At 35.0% G+C, this 26183-nt stretch overlaps 1 protein-coding gene across 2 annotated transcripts in view; it reads right to left on the reverse strand.

Moving 5' to 3' along the window:
- Window positions 1–4509: 4509 nt before the first annotated feature.
- The window catches only part of LOC145689801 (uncharacterized), a 252656-nt gene continuing 230982 nt past the window's right edge, over window positions 4510–26183 (reverse strand). For both annotated transcript variants that reach the window (XM_081764007.1, XM_081764009.1), the window contains 3 exons: window positions 25505–25603; window positions 12853–13057; window positions 4510–9713 (listed from right to left, as the gene is read on the reverse strand). In XM_081764007.1, coding sequence (XP_081620133.1) covers window positions 8794–9713; window positions 12853–13057; window positions 25505–25603 — 1224 coding nt within the window. In that variant the 3' untranslated portion in view covers window positions 4510–8793. The remainder of the gene's footprint in view (window positions 9714–12852; window positions 13058–25504; window positions 25604–26183) is intronic.

Here is a 26183-nt window from a genome sequence, read left to right on the forward strand (position 1 = left end):
TTGTATCTTGAGAGACGTCCTAGAGGGTATGGCGGCGGGAAGGAGAGGGAGGGGGCGAAGGAGACTACAATTAATGGATGATATAAAAACAGAAAGATCATAGTGAAGACGAAGAGGTTAGCGGAGGACAGTGGAGCATGGAAGCTGCTCAGCTGCGGCAAGTGATCTGCCAGTAAGGGCAGAATACCTATGATGATTATTATTATTTGAACTTATGTAATGTATATTCTGTGTATTGTCAATCAGTACGCTTACATTTAAAACGGATTCTTAATAATATAATAGATATTTCATTGTAGGTTTTTGAATAAGATTGATCATAATTGCAAATACTTTAAAATATGTACCTGAATACAAATAATTTCGTTTTAAAACAGAAAAGACAGGTAAATTTTCATAACTTTGTAAATTACATATTATGATGATTTCGAGAAACAGAATGGAAGGATGTAGAACAATGATAACGATGTGTTTATGCTGATGTTACGGTAGTAGTAGTCATTCTTTAACTTGAAAATGGTACTAGCATAAAATTTCAACGAAAGTTTAATGTTAACAATTCAAAATCAAAATAGTATTTTCTGGGGAATCAAATTCTGCTATTTATGTAGATAGTATTGTTCTTCGTTCAAAATACAACTTTTGAATATTACTTGTTAGATTAATTTTCCCTAAATTTTCCTTCCGTTATTTTGGATCACAATTTTAGTAGCTTTGAAAATGCTAAGCATTATTTTTTTTTACGAATCAACAAACAAGAATAAACATTCTAAACAAACAAACAAACTAATTAAAAAACCTAAATTAGGAATTAGCGTTACTCACAGACTGAGATTATTTGCTATTATAAGTGCATTATTATTATATAGGTCTACTGATAGAAACTAGAGACCTGCATGGGCCGGGCTTGGGTGGGCCCACTCTGTTATTTCTTTGGGCCGGGCCGGGCTTGGGCGGGCCGACATTGATTTGTCTTCAGGTTGGGCCGGGCTGGGGCCGATTAATTGTAATTCTTTAATAATTATTGACTTTCGTTAAACGATAATTAGAATAAAGGCAAACGTTGAAGCAGTGTGCCGGTGAAAAATGTTTTAAAATTTATCGGGCCCGGGCCGGGCTTGGGTCAAGAATTTTAAAAAACTTATCGGACTGGGCCGGGTTTGGGCCGAAAAGCTCCAAAACTTTTCGGGCCCGGGCTGGGTCGAGCCCTGGTGCATTCGGGCTGGATTGGGCTCGGGCCGAGAAATTCGGCCCGTGCAGGTCTCTAATAGAAACTGAAGAAAGTCCAATAGAGATTTACGGATCTGATTCAAAATTGTAGACGAATATATGATAGTAGGTGATTGTGATTCTAAAATATTGTCTGTAGGACGTCCTAAACATGTTGTTATGCATGGCTTTCACAAGACATATAGTAGTCACCTTAATTCCATTCGGACACGAATAGCCCGAGGAAGCTACAGAATAGAGTTGTCCGATTTTTCAGAGAAAACGAGATATTTTTATGGTTTTCAGAAGGAAGAAAGGAAGATATGTGATGTTTAGAATTTACATATAACAAACATATGTATGGTTTCATGTTATAAAGAAGAACAGTTTTAATTAGAAACAGGGGCAGTTTCATTTAAACTATTTTCAACACTTAAGACTCAACAAAAGTACCTTCCAAGTTTCGGTGCGAGCTCATGTGGCTCGAATCCTAATTAAGCTGTAGGTCCTAGCCTAACAGTCTCCTCTACGCTCAATAGCAACTTAGCACACAGATCTTTGTTGTCTTTTAATTATATTTTAATGAAGACTTTGCATCTCTTAATTGTCCCAAACCCCTTTCATATTTTTTAAAAAATCCTTAAAGCACATTTTGAAATTCACAATCACTTGGAGTTTACTTTTATTTAGTTCGCAGTAGCTTCTGTTTCTAACATCAATATATCACGAATGGTCTAAATTGTAATATAATTGAGATGGTGTTGACAGACGAAGACCAAGATGCTACAACCAAATTATTATTAGTACTAAGGTTGTGATACCAGTTAAATAGGAGATAAAAAGCAACTTGTTGCATTTTCTCTCTGAATACTAAGTTACATCATTGGGTTGCGTTATTAACAGTTTGTGAGTAATCAGTTCCTCTATTTATTTACTTATTTTGGTACTAACTTATAAAAACACTTTAAAAGTATCTAGGACTATCATTTCGTTTATTTATTAAAAACAGAAGAAATCGTTTTATGGAAAGTTAAAAATGTTTAACGTAAATCGGGCATCGAAACGTAAAATTTACGATTAAAACTAAGATCTAGCAACTTTACTACACAAGCTACTGCTAAAAGTGAACATACGTTATTACTCATTGTGCCTCTGTTATGATAAACAATAATACAACCAACGGGATTTTAATTTGATTTTACATAAAGTGACAAATTAAGTACTAAAAAAAATTAAATTTAGGTTGAAGCCTGATTTGTGCTATCAAGCTAATAAGTATAAGGAGTGTTCAAAAAGAAACAAGCCGGAGGCAGAGGAACAGAAACTCTTACCTGTGTGTTAGAAGTATTGGCCCTGACTGTTGAGGCAACTTGTCCCACTGTGACACAAGGCGGTGAATGGCTGCCTCGTAGAATTCCCTGGGCTGCGTCGCAAACCAGTTCCGAACGTACTACTGGACGTCGTCGTCCGAGATGAATCGTTTATCCTTCAGAGCCTTTTAAAGGGGACCAAAAATGGTGTAATCGGAGGGAGAGAGGTCTGGACTGTATGGAGGGTGACCGTAAAGCTTCCACTTGAATTTCTGCACGACTACTCTGTGTTGGCATATGAGGTTGGGCATTGTCATGGAGCAAAATGACCCCATGGGTAAGCTTGCTTGGTTATTTCTATTTGATCGCTTGGCGAAGATTGGTCAATGTTTGCCCGTAACGCTGGGCAGTCACTGTTGTTCCGTGCTGCAGGAAGTCTATTAGAAGGGAGTCGTCTTGGTCAAAGAAGAACGCCAGCATAACTGCGCTAGATGATTGGCGTTTGCCTCTGTTGGTTTTATAAGTCATATGGCTGGCACACGTGACACTCTAGCGGCGAGTTGTGAACTTCCGCGCTCTTGTCGAAACACTCATTCGTTACCCAAGCAACAATATTACCATTCTATCACTGGTGTAAACATTACAGGCTTCGGCTCGTTTCTTTTTGAACACTCCTTAAATGGCAATACTATATGATCATAGCAAACGTTGTTATTAATTCTATAATATTATTAATGTCTAACGAAATTAAAGTATCTAAATACGAAACAACTTTATATCAATCGATAGACATCATTAAACTTAACAAAATGGGCTATCAGTATAAAAGCTCATGCGTAGTTTTTGAGAAAAACGATTTTTTGTAACATTTAATAGCGTAGCCAAATAATGCTCAGGCGGCTTCAAAGGAAGCGGAATATCGCTGAAGTAACCCACATATTTCTTTGTTACATGAGAGAGATAAATCAACAAATCCTTCTAGTTGAGAGTGCTCTTCAGTTGACCTGCTAGAAAATAAAACATTGTTGCAATTTTTTACACTCTTGTTCAGGAATTTACGTACAAATTTAATTCGCACGTTGTATAATCTTCATAGCTCCATATTTAATATGTTGAATTACTTTAAAAGGGCTACTTTAAAGTTTTTCTTTTTGTTAGTGACACTAACATTGTTACTGATACATGAGCAAAATATATTCATTTTTAGTATTGTTGTAAGTTTAGCGATGGTAGCAACGCGTTCCGTCGACACCACACTCGTGCGGTTTATGGTTTGTTTGGAGTGTTATTTAATGAATTCGGTCAGGGTAAATTTTCTGCTTGAGTAAGAAGGGAAGCCGGTTGGAGACGATTTGAACGTGGTAAGTAAATTAAGATGAAGCTAATATCTAGACGTATACCCTCATTAACCTCTTCCTCATGGTGTTACAAAGGTGACATTATATGGTACGGTTAATGAGATAAACCTTAAAATTACCATTATCTCTTAAACTTTAATTTCTTTTGAAACGAAATATTGTCCAAAGATGGGACATAGATGTGTGTACATCAGTCATAGATCACATTTAGCTGAGAAAAATTACATGCTTTAGAATAAACTTTCGTGCGTAGGAGTCGATAAAAATTGAGAGAAAGGAATTTTATTGGTTGCCAATATTAAGTAGTTGATTGCTTTTATTCTTCCCCACTAGATTATTAATTTATTTATGCATTATATATGAAAACTGAACTATTAACAAGCAGATTGTAATCTATTATTGTATGATCTCCCCTTACAGTGACGCATATATTAGTTATAATCTGTGTTAGTTTCGGCAACATATCATTATCTTCATCAGCTTTGATCAGATGTTATTTTTTTATTTCAGTTACATGAAGTTCCAAATGTGGAATATACAACACTCAAACTTTTTTCGATAATAACAAATAATAGGATCTGTTGAAACTAACGTTTTGAAAATAATTTAGGAATATAAAAATGAAATGTTAGTTTTATTTTTTTACTCTGGTAAAAATATTTATTGTCAAATGAATATGCATATAAAAACATACGATTCCAGGTACATACAATATTTTACAACACGTCTTTTACTGAGTCTAAGAGTTTCTAAATTTCCCTGCAAAAATTGAGGAAAATTAGTTAACATTTACCTTAATTTTAAGAAAGTTTTGATTCACAAATTATATTAAACTTTGATACATCAAAGTACAAATTTTACAGCAAATACTAATCGAGTAACACATATAGTAGCAACAACTCAAGTTTGCTGTCAAGAATTAGTGACAACAAATTTAGTGGAATGTGAAGAAAATTAAGATACATTGCTTTCGTTTGTATATAAATTTATATCGGTTTTCAATGTTTTCCATAAATTATTCGAATTTACGCAATCAAACTATACTGTCTTCGAAACTACTTAAAGTTTTTATTGATATTTCAAATATGAATTGACTGCATAAATTTGGTAGTGGCTTAATATGACTGCAGCTATCATTGTGAACATTCTCTGCAAAAGATCTTCGTAACTATAGCATACATACGCACTATCAACGGCTGAACATTTTTTTTATCTTATAATGTTAAAATTATTAGTTATTGAAATAGGCTCTACATTGTGCCGAAGGTTAAGTCTAACGTTTAAAATAAATAGGTGTTTAATATCAAATTTACCTACACCTAATCTTCTGTTTCGTTCAATAGTGTTTGCAGTCATGTTTGTCAGGAATATACTGAACTAGAAAAATATTCAAATACTGGATTTAATGTCAATAATACTTAATGGATACCATAGGCGCCGACTTGAAGAAAATATTGGGGGGGCCACTGGCGCAAATCCTGGGAGGATGAGGGGGACATGTCCCACAATAGCCTGACGTGAAAAGTGCTTTTTGGGATAAGTGTTATGATTTGTGTCCAACTGCCATAAAGGAATGTGAGATGTAATTGATTTCTCTTTGCTTTTACCGATACATTTATTTATTTATTTTTTTTTTTTAGAAAGAATTGTGTTCTACAGTAGTTCAAACTGAACTTCATGCTGTAGTGTGGGGATGCGCACGAGACAAAATTTGGGGCTGTCTCGACTCGAAAATGTGCTGTAAAACTGATGTCTTGACTCGAAAAATGTATATTTTTCTATTAGAAGGGCTTTGTCTCGACTCGAATTTTGTCAGGAAATTTCTGCCTCGTCTCGTCTCGTCTCGTACGCATCCCTAGTGCGTTTAGTAGTCTCATCAATATGTATTAATTCCACATCCGCTACTTGGGCACAAATTGCAATAAATGGCAGAGGAGAATATGCCCCTCTCCTCATTCTGAAAAATTGTCTCAGCTGTAGGTACGGGCACAAATCCCGGGGAAATTGGGAGACATGTCCCCCCAACATTGGAACTGGAGGCTTCCCCAATAATCCGATTTGAAAAGTGCTTTTTTTCATATAAGTGTGATGATTTGTGTCCGACTGCCTCAAAAGAAAGTGAGATAAAATTGATTTCCCTTGGCTTTTCCATTTTTAATGAAAATGAAGGTGTGCGACTGTGCGGGACGTAACATGATGTGAAATCTTATCTCCTCCTCTCTCCTAGGCCCTAGCATACGAAGAGTATATAGACTACCCTATGTCAGTAGAACCCATCTTTTCAGCATACGCGCATTTCATCTATTTGTAGTATCAGCCTAGGCATCTACTCATGCTTCGTAAGCAAAGAAAAGAATTAAATTGCTGGAATATTTTTCTCCGTAAACTTAACGTTACATCTGTAACCCTTAAGTACTCGCGTGGGGTGTTCACAGACCCCCAACCAGGTAACTCTCGTGTTGCTAGCCAGAAGTCCTGATGAAAAATCTTAAAAAATGTCTCATAACGAGTTCAAAATATGTGATTGCAGCAAATACTGTACTTTTAAAAACATGCCTAGAGTTACGCAAGAGTATATGACATGCGTCAGATTTCTGTAACGATTCCTGTAATGCTGAGATTATCATCAATTTGCTCAAATAAGAGTATAGTTGCGTCATACATAATTTTCTTTCTTCGTAGTTTTGGGGAAGTCATTATTTATATTATTATAAAACAAGTGTCCAAAATTTTAACGTGGATCATTGTTGATGCCTAATTGGAAACAAACCAATTATAAATATGCATGTATTCAGATTTCAGAATGTGTTCACGGCAGTGATTTGTAATACGGACATGTACTACTACTATACTACTACTACTTTATCTACATCGCCTAATACATAATATACAACATGTTCACCTCAGAAATTAGATTAATCTACCGTAATATGAAAATCTTTCAGTTTTATATCCCACGGTTATGCTGGCTGGGCTAAAGGAGACTGTGATAATGAGAAATGAATGAAATGGTGGAACGAAGAAAGTGGGAGGAAACGGGAGAACCCCGAATAAACCCACACACATGGTGTTTGTCCACTACAAAGTTCACTTCGCGGGAGCAGGGTTTTAACCTGAGACCCCACGCACCAGAGGTGAACGCTCTACCATTGAGCCACTGCGGCCCCTTACCGTAATATAGGTTTCATCTCCCTTCCCTAGAGTAAGTCTCAAATCTGCCCACCTCGCAATGTTGAAGACGACCAGTGGCACCTTTAGGATTTTGTTTCGAGGGACTATGCCCAACACAGGGAAGGAAGTGGGCAATTGCCCACCTGAGTTTGAGAATTAAATGTATTTTAATTTATACATAAATTGAAATTTTAATGGCAAGAATTGCAGACCGATAAATCCTATATGGTATAATACAAAAATTTAGGAGTGAATCTCACCTTTTATTCTATCCATAGAAGAAAAAGGAAGTATACTCTTGGCCTACCTAATTTTCCGGGCTAATTATTCCCCCGTTTTGATTTTTTTTTTTTTAATTCAAACCTTTCCTTGTTTGTAAAATAACAAAACGATATAATTTTTCCTTTACTATAATAATTAAAGCCACGTTATGTTGATATCCGCGCAAGTTGGTGTGGAACATCAGTTTCGCTTATCAACTCCTCTTAGTTTTGGTGTTACTGATGACGGCCGACTTGAATTACAACTGACAACGGTCGAAAGTATGATAGGCGAAACGAAAGAAAGAACATCAAGAAAAAGAAACAGAAAAGTAGAAAGGACGAAAGAAAGAAAAAGAGAACGCAATTCTTACATTATATGAAATTTGGCAAATACAGTATTATTTCTGAACAAAGAGCATAAAAAATGGGAAGTCAATGAAATTCTTAGAAATGCTAAGAAGGATTATTGATTATTCTTCTAAGTGGAATGCGAAAACTAATAAATTTATTACGGGGCGAGCTTGACCCCGATAACATCCTATACGCCACTGAAGACAACTCTGTTCCCCTGATCCTCCACAGCATTCTTTTTGAAATTCATAAATATTTTGAACATTGGTTTTATATATAAATATAAAATTACCCATCCTCCCAATGTTGAAGACAGATTTGCACCGATGGGGGGGGGGGGACAATGAATAAATATACCATCATATTCAGACTTTTTTTTTTTTTTTTTTTTAAATCAACTGCTTGATGAAAACCTATCCCCAACAGGATCTCGGTCCGCTCCATGCTCTTCGCTGCGAAATTCACGACCTAAAGCAAATTTGCATAAAACAAATTCAAGATCAAAATTTGGGAACTTCACTGCAAAATTTGCGCACTACATTGATCTTCCCTTGTCATATCAGTGCTGCGATAGTGTTGGTTGAAGCTTCAGTGCTCTATTAAAGTCCATTTTGAAAGTGGCGTTTTCTATCGAATAAGAAGGCTGTTCCTAATATTGAATTCAAGGCACGACGAAGTTTACAACAGAAATTCTTACTCCTCTTTGTTAATTTTTCCTAAACTGGATTATATTGGGGGGGCGAGGACCCCACCTTTAAATATTGGGGGGGCCAAAAGTGTCCTGCCCCCCAAAGTCGGCGCCTATGATGGATACCCGTCTTTTAAGGTTCCTTTACTGAAATGAGATGGCTGTCTAAGATGTATTAGGTTTTGCTTATGTTTAGCGATACTATTGACCGCCATTGTTAAATACAGAAATAATGATTTACCTTTTTTCAGAGTTTAATTTTATATTTATACATTCGAACAATTTAAGAAAATTAATTTTATACATTGAAATGAATATACAACCTATTATGATCTTTATCACGATATTTTTAACCATCTTGCTAACATCCATTAGCAAATAAGAAAACACCAACAAAATAATGTTCATCGTTATATAAAATTCATAGATTGTCCTTCATATTATCAACGAATAATCACGCAGGGTGAACACTTCCCAAACTCAAGGAAGTCAGGATGGCACTGTGGACACAAAGGATTACGCCTTTCGGCATCTTCGAACTGATTTCTAAACTTCATAACACCATGTTCATGAGAGGTACTATCATCATCATAATTACCAATATTATCTTCATTATCGCCGTTCAGACTCTGGCCAGCATCTAGAGTTATTCTCTTCACAACAATATAATCACGGTCTTCATCAAGGTCATAGTCTGGGATGAAGAACATTTTGCGCGTGTCCAGTAACCGTAACTCTAAGATATTGTACTTGTTTCTGGTTTCATCTTCCCCGGGCGATGCCACTCCGGTAGTTGTTTGGGTGAAGCTTTTAGCATTCTGTTGATGGTTGTTCACCTTGGGAGGCCTGCTCTGATTATCAATGATGCTTTTAAAAAAGGGGTTATTGGCATAGATTTCAACGAAAGTCAAATTTCCTCGCTCTAACTTATGTTCTTGAAACTCTCCGCTATCTTCTCCAATCCTTTCATATACTTCAGGAATGTTTCTCACATTGTTTGTAATTTTCTTTGCAAGTGATGAGGTCGACGATATTTCTTGCTGAGGTAAATTAACTTTGCCACTTGGAAACACAGGAGGTACAACTGTTGTTGGTGAGGGTGCAAATGGAGAGCTTGGGAACAGCCGTGATGATGATGAGGTTAATGTTTGTGGAGGGAACGAAGTTTTAGAAACAAATTTAATCGTAGATGCTGGAGTTGTTTTTGGTCTATTTCTTCTTCTGGGTGAAGTAGATTTATTGAAGTTTGCGACTGCCTCAAAACTAAACGACGTGTCTGCATCCGCTACTGTGATTTTCTGCTTCCTTCGAGTGGAGAAACGTCTTTCACTGATTATATTCGGGACCGTTTTGATCGGAAACACTGAAATATACAAATATTTTACTTTTTTAAAATAGACACTTAAAATATTAACAAACACAATCCTATGAACAAAATTATATTTTAATTTTTTTCTATTATAACAGCAAAATATTGTTGGTAACCAAGCTTAAACAGGGTATTTTCTAAACTGCAAAATATAGGTCTGTTTGTCATTTGTCCCTTACATGTTAGAATTCAGATATAAAAGGGGAATTATATTGCAACATTGATTTCATACATTAAATAACAAATAATAATAATAATAATAAGTTTAGCAAGAAAATATTCTTTTTTTACGCTTTTTCTCATTTTTAGTTTTAATTTTTGAAATCTTCTTGTACCTTAAGAAATTGTACAATCCAGAAAAATGACACGCGAACAATCTTTCATGGAGTTCCACTAATTTTCAATCGATATCAAAGACTTAGGAGAATATTTTACACGCTACAAATTCATCAAACCTATTTCGTAACAATAACATATTTTATTCGTGTATATTATTTTTTTCATGGATGTTATCATAGCAATTATTCAGCATGCACACTGTAACCTCAAATTCGAACATATAATTAACGAACAAAACGAAACTTTATCGTACAAGTTGCTTACTATGATATGATTGCAGAAACGTTTACAAGAACTTTGAGGAAACAGATAAAGCAATACATTTGTCATCAAATGTACGCAGTTCTGCTTAGAGGCGGATACAGAAATTTCTTGAGGATAGGCCAAACCGCTTAAGCTAGAAACTTGAAATTTGGACAGAGCATAAGAATTGTAATGTAAGGTTCTACTAGAGAAGGATTTTTGGAAATTCGTTGAGGAAGGGAGAAAGAGGAGTGGCAATTAGTATCTTAAAATGTCATATCTAGGAATCTCTGACGGTCAGAGACATGAAACTTTGTACGAATATATGGACAATAATCAGACACGTGTTTCAGTGTTTTTTATACTTGACCTGGAAGGAAAGAAAAAAAGACAGGAAGAGAAAAGGGTGGGACTACAATTGTTATAATCAGATAGTTATATCTCAAATTCGTTAAGGTTAAGAGACATGAAATTTGATATTAGGATTATTCATTTAAAATAATTAAAGAAATGGCTATTTAACGTTTCCCGTAGATGGAAGAAATGGGTGGGGGTTGCAATTGTTACAATAAGATGGCCACATTTCGAAATTCCTTAAAATAAATGAAATGTTGGATAGTAGAGGTTTGGGGTCTGAGTACGAAGTCCCTACACTGTAAAAAAAAAAAAAAAAAAAAAAAAAAAAAACGTTGTGTTATTTCAACGACATGCCTATGTGTTAACACGATTGTGTTAAAATACAACACAAACAGGTGGTTTAAAAAACTCACTCTCCATTTGGAGTTGTGTGCAAATGCCGGTAATTGAAATGACACAGCCTGTGTATTAAATTAACAACAGTGTAGAATCTTCGGTGTTGTTTTCTGCGTGATTGCCAAATATGTTGGACATCTAATTATAAAGGCTTATGAATTGAAGCTACAGACAAACACAGTAGAAAGAAATACTTAAACAAATCCAGGTATACGCAAAATTTCAGCATGGAAACCGCGCGATGTGTTTTCAATTGTTTTATATAATGTTTCTGAAGCAATATACCACCAGCGAGAAACAACATCGTATTACTGTCACTTCTACACTGCACTAGACCTCGCTAGTCAACGCCGGGGACTGTCCTCCAAAAATGGCGGAAAACAAGTAGAATCACAATTAAGAGGCAAACATATTATAAGGATATAGGTAAGAATTTCCTATCATTCTTGAACAAGATGTTGGTAAAGACTGTGTTTCGCACCATCAAGAAATATTTGACAATAAATGGGGAGGACGACAAAAACTTTTATGAAGATTTTCTATATGAAGTGTCTTGTAGTTTAGATATTATTCTTATTTTAAAATTAGAATCTTCGGTAGGCACAAGCATGCACACCACATGGTTTTCCAACGCAGAAAAAGAGTTACATCAACACCACACACGGAATTATTTCAACACCAAAATAGGTGTCGTAGTAACACAGAATTGGAGTCGAACTAACACCAAAAACGGTGTTAACTGGTGGTCTGACCTTGTATTATAACGCAGGGGGTGTTGAATTAACACCAAAATGGTGTCACTTATACGGCTTTGACCTTGAATTATGACAGAGATTGTGTATTGAAATGATAAGAAAATGATGTTGAAGTAACACAAGGACAGTGTTATATTGATACGTGACATGGTATAATATTAACACAAAATAATTAACACACTATACACTGTGTCACACTGTGCAACACTGCCACAAGTAACATTCAACACTTTTCTCCACACTACCGACCCTGACATGGTGTCGAATCAACACCTAAAATACTAACACAGATCCGAATTTAAGACCGCTCAACACCGGTTGTGTGTTAAAGACGTAACACACCCCCTATGTTAAACGCCAACACCGCGGGGTCTGTGTTGAACTAACACCACATAGTGGTAGTCATGCTGGAACCACTGCCCTGTGTTAAAATTGAGTTGAATTAACACAACCATTTTTAACTGTGTAGCTTACCAAAGGCTTATATGTATGTTCCTTTGTTTGTGTATATGTGTGTGTGTGTATGTTACTTAGTTCAATATTAACTATAAAGTTCCGTCCCTGAAATACATCACAACACATTATTAATAATTTTAAGTTACAATGGTATGAGTAACGTGAGATGTAGGAAAAGTCTTACTGACACTTTTGAAAATATGACAAGTATATGTTAAATGGTGCTAAATTGAGTAGAATTGTACTAACTTTTTCACAAAAAGGGCTGAAAATGCCAGCGTGGTGGTACCAAAGGACCCATGAATGACAAAAAGGGTTGAATTGTACAAAGGCACAATTGTACAAAGTGTGGCAACATTGTGCAGCATACAAACAATTGAAAGATGGTTTTAAAAGGTTGGTAGTCTGGAACCGAAGGGGATATATATCAATTGTTTGTTATGTTAAAATTTAATGCTGGATACTATGTATTTGATATACCTAAGTAGAGCATCTTTTAATACATTTTTGAAATTATGAAAAATTATGAATTTCAATATGGTAATATCTATTTGTTAAAATTCAAAGGGCAATATACGTATATGTACCTGGTGCTCTGCTAATCCTTTCTTCTGAGCCAATGAATAGTTTATTCTTCTGACCAAGTAAGAGATTGGCGCTATAGTCTAATTCTGCTGCGCTGCAGTTCACCATATACCAATGGTCACAGATCATCATCCTCTGTTGAAATAGTGTTCTGTTCGGGCACGCATAACTAAACTGTCGTCCTCTTTCGTCACACATATGGTATACCTTAAAAATGTTAATCACATGTTAATATGAGTGTATAATTACCATCTAAATTGTAAGAAAATAATATATTTCAAACTCGAATTCAGTTTGAATAATTCTTTATGAGTATCGTAATTACACTGAGAAAAATCCGTTCTCCGCAGCGGTATATTATACAAATATACGGAATCCTCTTGCTTACTACAGAAATCAGTATGGAACATACGTTACTCATATGCTACATACACACTGCCTTTAGATGTTACATCATGCCGTTGCAGGATGTCTGACATCTAACAGTTTTCCGTATATCACATGCATATACTTATGTCACCTTCGTAAGCTATATGTTATATACGTCCATTTCTATGTGAGTTCCTGACCGCCTATATTGTTTCATACGGAAAGTCCGTATAGATAGAACACTTATACGGAAAGTATTATAAAACATGCGTTTTCAGTTATACGTCTGCTGTACGTTAAGTCCAAAAATTACAGGAATTACGCATGTAACCTACCTTTTTAAGTAAGCCACCTACAATTTTTTTCAGTGTATAATTCTTTAAAATTAATACAATTTGTATATAACAATATTGGAAGATTGTCGCTCCAATTATTCAACATATACGATGAATATTTAATGAAGGAAGCATTAACGGGAATTAGAGATTTCAAGATTAGAAGGCATATCATTCAGAGATGATACGGTTATTATGGCTAGAGCGGAAGAAGGACTACAGGAGATGATTGACGAAATAATTGACACTGGAAAACTATATAGAATGGAAATCAATGTAGAAAAATTGAAGGTCATGACATGAGAATATCTCATGGAAACGTGGCCTTACTGGTCAGAGTTGAACAAAGAGTACTTGAAGAAGTCGATGATTTCAAGTATATGGTAAGTATTTTGACGAAAGTTGCTTACTGCACTAAAGAAATCAGGTCCAGAATTGCTATAGAATCAGTCAACAAGAAAAGATCACTCTTAACTAGTAGACCTAATATTGGAATAAGGAAGAAATTGATCAAATACTATATATAGAGTATTGGACTGTACGGTTCAGAAACTTGGACATTACGATAGTTAGAGAAGAAATATTTAGAGAGCTTCGAAATGTGATATTGGGGGAAGGTGGACAAGATAAAATGGAGAGAGGGAGTAACAGACGAAGATGTTTCAAAAAGGGTAGGAGAGAAGAGGACGCTTTTAACCAGCATCTTTCGTAGGAAGGCCAATTGGATTGGAAACATCTTGCGAAGTAACTGTCTTCTTCATACCACCATAGAAAAAAAGATGGAAGGATACCGAAGAATGGGAAGAACACAACTAATCGATGATTTGAAAAATAGAAGACAATATTGGGAGTCAAAAGACGAAGCTGAAGATCGAGAAACATGGAAGGAACATTTCCAGGACCAAAACCTTTAGAAATGAAACTACGTCTGGCTAACCATAGCCCTTAGCACTTTACAGATCGCAGAGGGCGTGAGCTGAATACTTCACTCTACCTGCTAACTCATTTCATCACTATTTGAAATCTGTATGACAATAAGAAAAAATAGAAAGAATGAGATTTGTTTGTTATCTGTCTTCCCTGCAGATTGGTTCACCTCTGTGTATTGAAATATAACATTTAACGTGGTGTTCCTCAAGAACACATGAAAATCTGTCCGGCCAGGTAGCGAATGTTTCAGTCGGTGACACATGGTCAGCGCATCGGATTACATATAATCCAATACGTTGATCTTAGACCAGCGTTTCCCAACCGGTGTGCCGTGAATGGGCCGCTGCTGTGCCGCGGGGAAATCGAAACAAAATTGTAAATTCTATAGCAATCAAATTGCAAGACATAAGGGAAAATGTATAGGTATATTTGTATTTCACATTACTATGAATTTACAATTTTAAGTTTCATACCGTGTTACTCTTGTGTACAATTTTGATAAAAAGTATTTGTTATCATTGTTATGACCATTGTTGCTCCTTTATTGTTGCAGACCATTTCGTAACCTGAAATTTTAAAATATCATTCAATACTTTCGACAAAGCAAACATGAATACAAATTACCTACATTTGTGTTTTAAAACTAAGAGAGATTTGTTTGTTCGTTTCTTGTTTAGTGATCTATCTTCTTAGTGAAAGTTTGGATACAGTTTTCGAAAAAGAAAGCATAGTTTTGCAAAACTGAGTCCAATATTTCATTGCATTTGTTTTCTATGTTTAAATTAGAATGAAAAATAAGCATAATTATTAACCACGGGGAAAAACCAGTGATCGAGCTTTCTTCTTTGTGAGAAGGATATCAGTAATCACAGAAAAAAAATACCACGGTATTTTATATTTATAAATAATGATATCTATGAGTATGCCGCGAGAATTCAAGTTACACCCGTAGTGTGCCGCAAGTTGAAAAAGGTTGGGAAACGCTGCCTTAGACCTATATACGTTTATCTATGCTTCTTCATCATGCCAGTTTATTAGCCGTAAGATTTTTTTTTGCCTCCCCACTCCTGTAAAAATATTAAATTAATGTTCTTTTTAAATAGTATTTTAAGTTCTATTTTCATATGGAAAAATTAAGTTTGCAGTCGTCTATATATTTTAGTTTTTGAACCCATGTTAATTAGTTTTACGCGTTCAGCACATAACGACTTAAAACATATACACGACTGCTTTCATTAGATTTGATTCAGTTCAGCCTCAAACGTTGTATGATGTTTTTTCTAGTGGAAGCAAAATATCAGTTCCAAGGGAAGCAAAAGACCGATTATAAGGGAGGCAAAAGACTGATTCCAAAGGGAGGCAAAAGACCGATACACAAGCACGGTTGCATATACTCACACACTTTGATGCACGTGTGCACATATTATATCATAAAACAATTATTTACGCTCATATCCTATTAACAAAAGCAAATAAACTGCATTATTATAGTATATAATATAAACATATTAAGTATTATAATGCATGCGAGAGTAAATTCGTATGTTTTGAGATGTACGAATTTCAAAGACATGAACACACTTCGAAAATCCAGGACGGATTTCGCTCCCTGCTCCGGGCGACCATGGGTTCAGCATATCTTTTTGATTTTTTTTTTTTTAATACTGCATTTGAAAGAAATCTCAAGTAAAGTGTTGGTTCATATGGGCGGGAAGATCTGCTGTGGGCTCGCGGTGGACTCGCGTGGGCGTCACAGATCAACCAGTTCACACATGGAAAACAGCTCATTTTCTTTTCAGCTACAATTTTCTTCCATGTTTATTGGTTTATTGGAAAAGTTTTTTCGCAAGTATTTTTGCATGAGCAGCACTTCGTTTGATGAACTCTTAACATAAATAAGTGATAAAATTAAAGCAGAAGATGTTATAATGAGACTTGCAATACCACCAATTGAAATGATTGACTGTTACATTAAAGTAAGTTAATTATATTAACTAACTATCGTTTGTATGAACACAGAAAGTAAAACATTCGAGGACCCATTCATAGACATTTTCAGTTGTTAGTAGCGCCCACTAGCTTGGTTTAACTATCGCGTGATTTCGATTGTTTGACATATGTTAGAGTCTTTAAAATGAAAATTAGACATTTATTTGAGCATTTCCGAATATTCCATGTAATGACACTTCCTTTGAAATGTAATCCTCAGGGAGAAGGAGATTCAAATATTTTATGAATAATGATAAAAAGATTTTAGAATATCTCCAATATGTGTTGTATACAACAAGAAGGCAATGCAGCAAACGAAAACAGAAACAGATGGGCCCATTATTTTGTAAGTTACATAGGTAGAGTTTCATGGGAAGACAATTCTGTTTAAGTTGTTCTTTGTAATAATAATAATAATAATAATAATAATAATAATAATAATAATAATAATAATAATAATAATAATAATAATAATAATAATAATTCAGTAGTTATCTCTAGAATAGCAACGACGTGCACAATATTATTAATTGTACGAGGACAAGAAATATTTTTATTACACATCCAGCACTTTTTTTAAAAAAAAAAACCATGAGTACCCTGACACAACTAATTTTCGTGTTAAATCTAATGTTTTTAAAATTTAATACATTAACAAATAAAAACGACAAATTGTCAGCCGAATATTGATGTTTCTTTCTTTCTTTCTTTCTTTTTTGTTCTGTTATTATGTTGATGGTTATTTTGGACTTCAGCGCCCCTTTTCAGCACAGAGGCTATATAACACGTAAACTCGACCAAAAGTATAATGTTGTGTTATAAATAGTCCGTTCATTCCAGAGTGAGTGACATAGGAAATCTCATCAAGAAATTGTATTAACATTAGAGGCTCGTTCTCCAAACCTATTTGTTGTCTATTGTCGTTAATATCACAAAAAAGTGTTCATAATCTCGCTGCTGAAAAGGGACACTAAACGAAAATCAAATGTAAATACTACATGAATATTAGATTTTCACATTAAAAAGTAAAAATAATGGTTCATAATAATAATGTTCCATCAATACTGTTCTTTTCTTCCTCGTACGGTCCTCAATACACGTGCCTGAAGTTGGCCCCCCCACCTCTTCCAAATTACACCAAACATTGCACATCGTTAGTGCACGTTAGTGCACTCAGAACTAACGTTAGTGCTATCAGCGTTTACGAGATATTGAAGATTTTTGGTGGGGGGCCAACTTCATATGAAGTTAGCCCCCCACCCATCTTTATGCAGACAGAATTACACAAAACTTAGCGCATCGTTAGTGCATCGTTAGTGCACTCAAACACACTAAGCACTACCGTTAGTGCTACCATATTTTGGGATTATTCAAGATTTTCGGTGTGGGGGGGGGGAAACTTCAGAAATATCAAATTCTATACAAATAGAGGTAGAAACATGGAGTTAACGGTAATCGTTAGTGCATCGTTAGTGCACTTAAACGCACTAAGCACTAACGTTAGTGCTACCATATTTTGGGATTTATTCAAGATTTTTGGTGGGGGGCCAACTTCAGAATGATAAAAAGATTTTAGAATATCTCCAATATGTATTGTATACAACAAGAAGGCAATGCAGCAAACGAAAACAGAAACAGATGGGCCCATTATTTTGTAAGTTACCTAGGTAGAGTTTCATGGGAAGACAATTCTGTTTAAGTTGTTCTTTGTAATAATAATAATAATAATAATAATAATAATAATAATAATAATAATAATAATAATAATAATAATAATAATAATAATAATAGACTTCAGAACTTCAGAAATATCAAATTCTATACAAATAGAGGTAGAAACATAGAGTTAACGGCAATCGTTAAGGCATCGTTAGTGCACCTAAACGCACTATGCACTAACGTTACTGCTACCATATTTTGGGATTTATTCAAGATTTTTGGTGGGGGGGGGCAACTTCAGAAATATCAAATACTATACAAATAGAGGTAGAAACATAGAGTTAACGGCAGTCGTTAGTGCATCGTTAGTGCACTTAAACGTACTAAGCACTAACGTTAATGCTACCATATTTTGGGATTTATTCAAGAATTTTGGTGGGGGGCCAACTTCAGAAATATCAAATTCTATATAAATAGAGGTAGAAACATAGAGTTAACGGCAATCGTTAGTGCATCGTTAGTGCACTTAAACGCACTAAGCACTAACGTTAGTGCTACCATATTTTGGGATTTATTCAAGATTTTTGGTGGGGGGCCAACTTCAGAATGATAAAAAGATTTTAGAATATCTCCAATATGTATTGTATACAACAAGAAGGCAATGCAGCAGACGAAAACAGAAACAGATGGGCCCATTATTTTGTAAGTTACATAGGTAGAGTTTCATGGGAAGACAATTCTGTTTAAGTTGTTCTTTGTAATAATAATAATAATAATAATAATAATAATAATAATAATAATAATAATAATAATAATAATAGACTTCAGAACTTCAGAAATATCAAATTCTATACAAATAGAGGTAGAAACATAGAGTTAACGGCAATCGTTAAGGCATCGTTAGTGCACCTAAACGCACTATGCACTAACGTTACTGCTACCATATTTTGGGATTTATTCAAGATTTTTGGTGGGGGGGGGCAACTTCAGAAATATCAAATACTATACAAATAGAGGTAGAAACATAGAGTTAACGGCAGTCGTTAGTGCGTCGTTAGTGCACTTAAACGTACTAAGCACTAACGTTAATGCTACCATATTTTGGGATTTATTCAAGATTTTTGGTGGGGGGCCAACTTCAGAAATATCAAATTCTATATAAATAGAGGTAGAAACATAGAGTTAACAGCAATCGTTAGTGCATCGTTAGTGCACCTAAACGCACTAAGCACTAACGTTAGTGCTACCATATTTTGGGATTTATTCAAGGTTTTTTTGGGGGGCCAACTTCAGAAATATCAAAGTCCATACAAACCTTTAGTGCTTTCTAGAAGCACTAACGATCCACTAACGAATGGCATTAATTTTTTGTTACTGCTTGAAGTTGGGGCAAGTTCACCGTGCCCTCCAAAGATATTGTACTTGTTGCACCTACACTAATGAAGTACTAACGTTAGGGGTTGGTGCAGTAAGAACCACTAACAATTGCACTAGAATATATTATTAGTGCTCTTGAATTTGACGGAGATTTGATGCAATGTAAAATTTCCCATAAATTTATTATGTGAGTCTCGTGACATGTAATTGGCCATAACTAAACTAATAGTGAAGTACTAACTAAACTGTTCGTGTTTTCTAGAAGCACTAGCACTTCCTGAAAATACTGACACCTTTTATGGAATTTGATATTTCTGAAGTTGGCCCCCCACCAAAAATTTTGAATAAATCACAAAATGTGGTAGCAGTAACGTTCGTGCGTAGTACATTTAAGTGCACTAATCAAGTTCTAACGATTGCTGTTAACCCCATGTTTCTACCTCTATTTGTATAGAATTTGATATTTCTGAAGTTGCCCCCCCACCAAATATCTTGAATAAATCCCAAAATATGGTAGCACTAACGTTAGTGCTTAGTACGTTTAAGTGCACTAATGATGCACTAACGATTGCCGTTAACTCTATGTTTCTACCTCTATTTGTATAGAACTTGATATTTCTGAAGTTGGCCCCTCCACCAAAAATCTTGAATAAATAACAAAATATGGTAGCACTAACGTTAGTGTTTAGTGCGTTTAAGTGCACTAACGATGCACTAACGATTGCTGTTAACTCCATGTTTCTACCTCTATTTGTATAGAATTTGATATTTCTGAAGTTGCCCCCCCCACACCGAAAATCTTGAATAATCCCAAAATATGGTAGCACTAACGGTAGTGCTTAGTGTGTTTGAGTGCACTAACGATGCACTAACGATGCGCTAAGTTTTGTGTAATTCTGTCTGCATAAAGATGGGTGGGGGCCTAACTTCATATGAAGTTGGCCCCCCACCAAAAATCTTCAATATCTCGTAAACGCTGATAGCACTAACGTTAGTTCTGAGTGCACTAACGTGCACTAACGATGCACTAACGATGAGCAATGTTTGGTGTAATTTGGAAGAGGTGGGGGGCTAACTTCAGGAACGTCCTCAATACACCTTGTTCCATGCCTCTCGCTTTTTATTTCTGACTCGATATTTTTCACACTTTAAATCCCATATCTCGAGATATTTTTTAATTTCGTTTATAAATAAGTAATTTAGTTCATTGTCGAGTTCTTCGATTTCCATTTCTGCGGGCACGTGAAAGTCTGCTTGTGTAGCTTGACTGATTGCCAGCAATGGTTTGCTTACCCGCTACACCTGCACGGACTTGCTGCGAGTCAGCAGACCCAGCAACACAATTTTTGTCTGTTGCGGGTCCGCAGCTAGTGTGGCATGAATGATATGAACCCATGTATTTCCGCAGCAGACTCTTCTGCCCGTGTGAAGCGGAAGAAAACCAGTACCTTTGGCAACCTTGCCATGTGACTGATGTCACTTAAGGTTTGCCGCATGCACAGATACAAAAAGCGAATGATAAATATAGTTCCTACGTATATGTAATTATTACTGATTGCAAACTTACTTGTTTTTTCTATCTGCGACTACGTTTCAATCACTATCTTGTCATAGATAGATTGAATGATTGGTTAAGATTAACGTCAAATTACTCAATCAATCGATCTGTGAATATAGTGACTGAAAGTAGTCACGGATAGCAGAAACGAATATTTATGTGGATATTACATTAATTTATACTATAATTAATAGACACTTTTTTCCATATTTCGTACTGTTAATATTAAGTATAAAATCTATAAAAAGGACTACATAAAAACCCACCCACTTTTTTCCCTTAAAGAATTCTCGTCTACTAAAATAATCTAGATACATAGTTAAATTTGTCAAAAGATTATGAACCTCATGTTGAAAGTCTTTTTGATTTCAAAAAGTAATGTCCAAAAATTCAGTAAACGTAATGCATAAAAAAGTGATATATCAGCTAAAATTTCATCAAGGCATTTAACAACCATATTCTGAAGCACATTTTCATGTAATGAGCAATTATGTATATCGTTTGATGCAGTTTAGTACATTTTTCTTTGTTTAAAATTATCCAGATCAATTATTAGAATTATAAATTGATATTTTATCTGTATTGAAACAATTTTGGATCGAACAACAAATCAAATCATTGGAGGCTATTAAAGGTAAAGAAGGTAACTTAAGACGCGGGATATATCTACAGGAAACATGGATTCGACACACAGCATTACTGTTGTCCAGAATGGTAACAAACACATCAACCACCTTCAGATAATATTCCCACTTAATCTTTATGCGCGATCAAGTGTGGTTGGTGGTTTGTGGACAAGTACATTCACCTTGTCCAGCCGGTTTTTTCACATGCTACGTAGGTCATTGATGCTGTCTACAGGAGATTCCATGGAAGGAATCAAGACAGAATTATTATAAATTATCAAGAAGGTGGATATAAAGCTGAGACAAGAACCACTTAACGACATAAACAAGTGTTTCAAATAATTATTTTTTTCATCATTACATTTATACCTAGATGAATGGGACCGCTTATTGAAGAAAGAATATACTGATAGTCTATTTTAACATAATTTAGGAAATTGATAATATTGGATACAAGAAATTGTATATATAGTTGATAATAGAGTATACGCTAATGTTCTTTAAATTTATTTTCAACGATGATGTGAACATTTTCATCTGCAATACTGCATGTTAGTTGAAACAATGTGCTATACGGTATGTAATTTTTGACGCCCTGAACAGGAATCCGGCAATTATTTTTATGTAGTGTCAATATTTTCAGTGATATAAGCATGTTCTATTTTTCTACCTATATTGGTTTATGCAGAGCAATTTGCGTGCATTTATTTCGATACTCGCTAAGTGGTACCGGTAGCGCATTTGTTATTAAATATAATTGTTCGGAGCAGCAAACGGAGAATATAGATTCTAAAGATTCATAGCAGAATTGTAAATTGATTAAATAGAGTCTAAGAAATAATTAAGCTGTAGCTAATTCTGGTAGTGATGAAATGGTCGCAAAGTGCTGCTTCCACATTTTCCACATTTATTTTATATTATCGTATAAGTCTATCTGAGTGTACGTGCGTGAAGTTAAATGTCAGTGTGTAGTTAATGTATTTGAGCAACATGTCGTCGGGTCGAAAGTGCAAGTTACGTGCGGATTCCTTTTGTTATGTATGTGGATACTATATTGGTCCGAAGCAGGTGAAGCATAGGATTGTGCCTGGAACAAAATTTTGTGCAGCCTATAAAGCTTACTTCGGAATGGCGGTTGGGGATCTTGACAAGACATGGGCCCCACATGTGTCTTGTGGTAATTGCTGGTCGACGTTGGAACATTGGTTGCGTGGGAATAGGAACAGCATGCTGTTTGCCATTCTGCGAGTGTGGAGAGAACCAACCTACCATCCATCATGATGATTGTTATTTTTGCATGATCGACTTGACGCACTACAAGAAAGGCAAGAACAGACGTCAGCTACAATATCCAAACATACTATCCTCCCGAGCACCTGTTCCGCGTAGTGAAGAACTCCCTATTCCCTCACCTCCCAAACGGTTTTCAGTGAAGAATCAGCTCATTCCGACAGTTCAGATAGTTCGTTCGTTTTAGAAGATAGTGAGAAACCTCATTTACTGAACCAAAAAGTACGAGATGATCTGATTAGAGATCTACAATTACCGAAAAATAAGTCCGAATTGTTAGCATCACGACTCACAGAGTGGAACTTTCTACTTCCTTCCTGCAAAATATTAAGTACAGAAGCAGGCACCAACGTTTTTTCGTTTATTTTGCTGTTGAGGATTCATTGTGCTATTGTACAGATATCTCTGGTCTTTTTAGGGCAATTGGCTTTCAATACGAACCAAAGGAATGGCGACTATTCATGGACAATTCGAGTACTAGTCTGAAGGCTGTTATTTTGCACAATGGAAAACCAGTATCCTTCAATTCCTGTTGCATATTCCATCCACACGAAAGAAAGTTATTAAAGTGTAAAGCTGATGTTGGAGAAAATTAAATATGAGGAACATCAATTCGACGTGTGTGTGGATTTCAAAATTATTGATTTTCTTCTTGGGTTGGAAAGTGGTTATACTAAATATTCCTGCTTTCTATGTCTGTGGGACAGTCGGGCAACTAACCAACATTATGATCAGACCTTGCGGCCTGAAAGAACGGAGCTTATTCCAGGAACATATAATGTGATAAATGATGCATTAGTGTCTAGGGAGAAGATTTTCATGCCAACATTACATATTAAGCTGGGATTGGCAAAACAATTTGTGAAAGCTCTGGATCGCAATTCACCTGCCCTACAATGTACCAAACAAATGTTTCCAGATTTATCAGAGGCAAAAGTTCTGGCTGGCATTTTCACAGGGCCTCAGATTCGTGTCATGCTTAATAGTGCAACACTTAAAAAATGACGGAGTTGGAAAGGAACGCTTGGGAGGCCTTTCTTAAGTTAGTGACGGGATTTCTTGTGCATAACCGAAGTGAAGCATTTGATCACTAAGTTAAAACACTCATTGATCAATATCGAGCATTGGGATGTAGAATGTCTTGAAAATTACAAATTCTTCATTCACACTTAAATTGCTTTAGGGAAAATTTACGAGATGTTAGCAAAGAGCAAGGGGAACGTTTCTTTAAGGACATTCAGGTAATGGAAAGCAGATACCAAGAAAGGTGGGACTGTGCAATGATAGTTGATTATATTTGGGGGTTAGTCCGTGACGAAGTAAACGTTTCCCACAAAAGAAAAAGAACCACTAAACTTCACTTTTGATTACGGAATTTCAGTACTTGATGAACACTTTCCTCCAATCTCAAGTACTTTTCTATATTTTTATAAGAAATGTAATATTCATATATTTTGGTATTTATGTATTGTTATGTAGAATTTTGTTACCCAGAAAGTTGATGTCCAAAATGTGTGTGTTATGTTTGTAGTTCAATGTTACTATACAATACAATTGTATAATATGTTACTGTTTCAGTAAAATCTGACATGCTTATATCATTACAAATTTTGACATTACGGGAAAATAACTGCCATACTAGTGTTAAGCGGGTGCAAATCATTAAGAAACCAATGAAAAATCAACAGAAGCATGACTACAATGCTTGTATTATGATTGTAGTTCAATGTTTTCATAAGATACAATTGTATAATATGTTACTGTTTCAATAAAATTTGATATGCTTATATTATCACAAATTTTGACATTACTGGCAAATGACTGCCATATTCGTGTTCAGCGGGTGCAAATCATTAAGAAACCGACGAAAAACCAACATAAGCACGACCTTGATCAAAATTTGTATACCAGTGAATTTATTGACAACAAAATTTTGTTTGTTTTGAGTTTAACGTTCTATCTCAGCACCTAGACTACGAGATATGGACCTGCATTTTAACATAGCATCCAGCTTGTGACGAGCAGTACACTAACATTGAATACACAAGAGGTTAAGAAATAAAATATGTACAAAGAGAGAAAGCGCAGATAAATTCTAAAATACCAACAAATTTGAAGTGTTAACAAAGAAATGGGACATTTATATGTACTGAATTAGAAAACATTTTGGTGGAACAATTTCCCTCTGGTGAATCTTTGCTTTTCTTGTTCCTTTCCTTTTTTTCTTTTTGTCTTTCTTTTTATAACACATTTTAAAAATAGCTCTTAAATCACGCATGTCTAAAACAAAATGTTAGAAATGTATATACTATCGATTTTAACACTTGTATAAGTTTGTTTAATATATGTACTTTTCACGACATTTTTGAAATGGTAATTTGGGCAATCGATGCTACTGTATGCTTTGCATAGTCCTTTACTTGAAAGTGCAAAAATGTGCTTTCTTTGCACAGTAAAATCTTATAGTAATTTGATAGGATTTTGAATTGTTTTAAGTCTTATTATTTCAAATGTAACTCACCTGACATCCTGTATCCATGTCTGCATAATAACCAGCCACTCGCCCTTCACAAGAGAAGTTTGTTTCCGGTACATCGGGACCTAACACTTGAAGAAAACCCTGAAAATAATAATAATAATAATAATAATAATAATAATAATAATAATAATAATAATAATAATAATAATAACAATAATAATAATAATAATAATAATAATAATAACAATAATAATAATAATAATAATAATAATAATAATAATAATAATAATAATAATAATAATAATAATAATAATAATAATAATAATAATAATAATAAGCTGGCATTCTGAATCTGTTAGTCAAAAATCTTATTGTTTTACACATAAGAAATATGCGATATAGTCTAACGTTATTACAGAAGTTTTCAGGTTTCCAACAGTTAGACATACAGTTGCAAGCATAATCGGCATCATTCAAATACAGAACTTATCCAATAACAATAATAACTGGCAAATACGTCGTTATAATCATGGTCACTATATCGTGGACTATTTCCCTCTGTTACCTATACTTCGGGACGTGAAGTTTTCGTTGTAACAATAACATCGAAAACTTAAAAAAGGAAACGGAAAGTATGATGCAAGACCGTTTTTGATGTTTTAAATCGCGAAATAACGCGAATTTGGTACTTTTTTCAAAATAACGCCGAAATGCACTGCAT

The sequence above is a fragment of the Thermobia domestica genome, chromosome 1 (genome assembly GCF_964235325.1).
Source record: "Thermobia domestica chromosome 1, izTheDome1.hap1.1, whole genome shotgun sequence".
Classification (NCBI taxonomy): Eukaryota; Metazoa; Arthropoda; class Insecta; order Zygentoma; family Lepismatidae; genus Thermobia; species Thermobia domestica.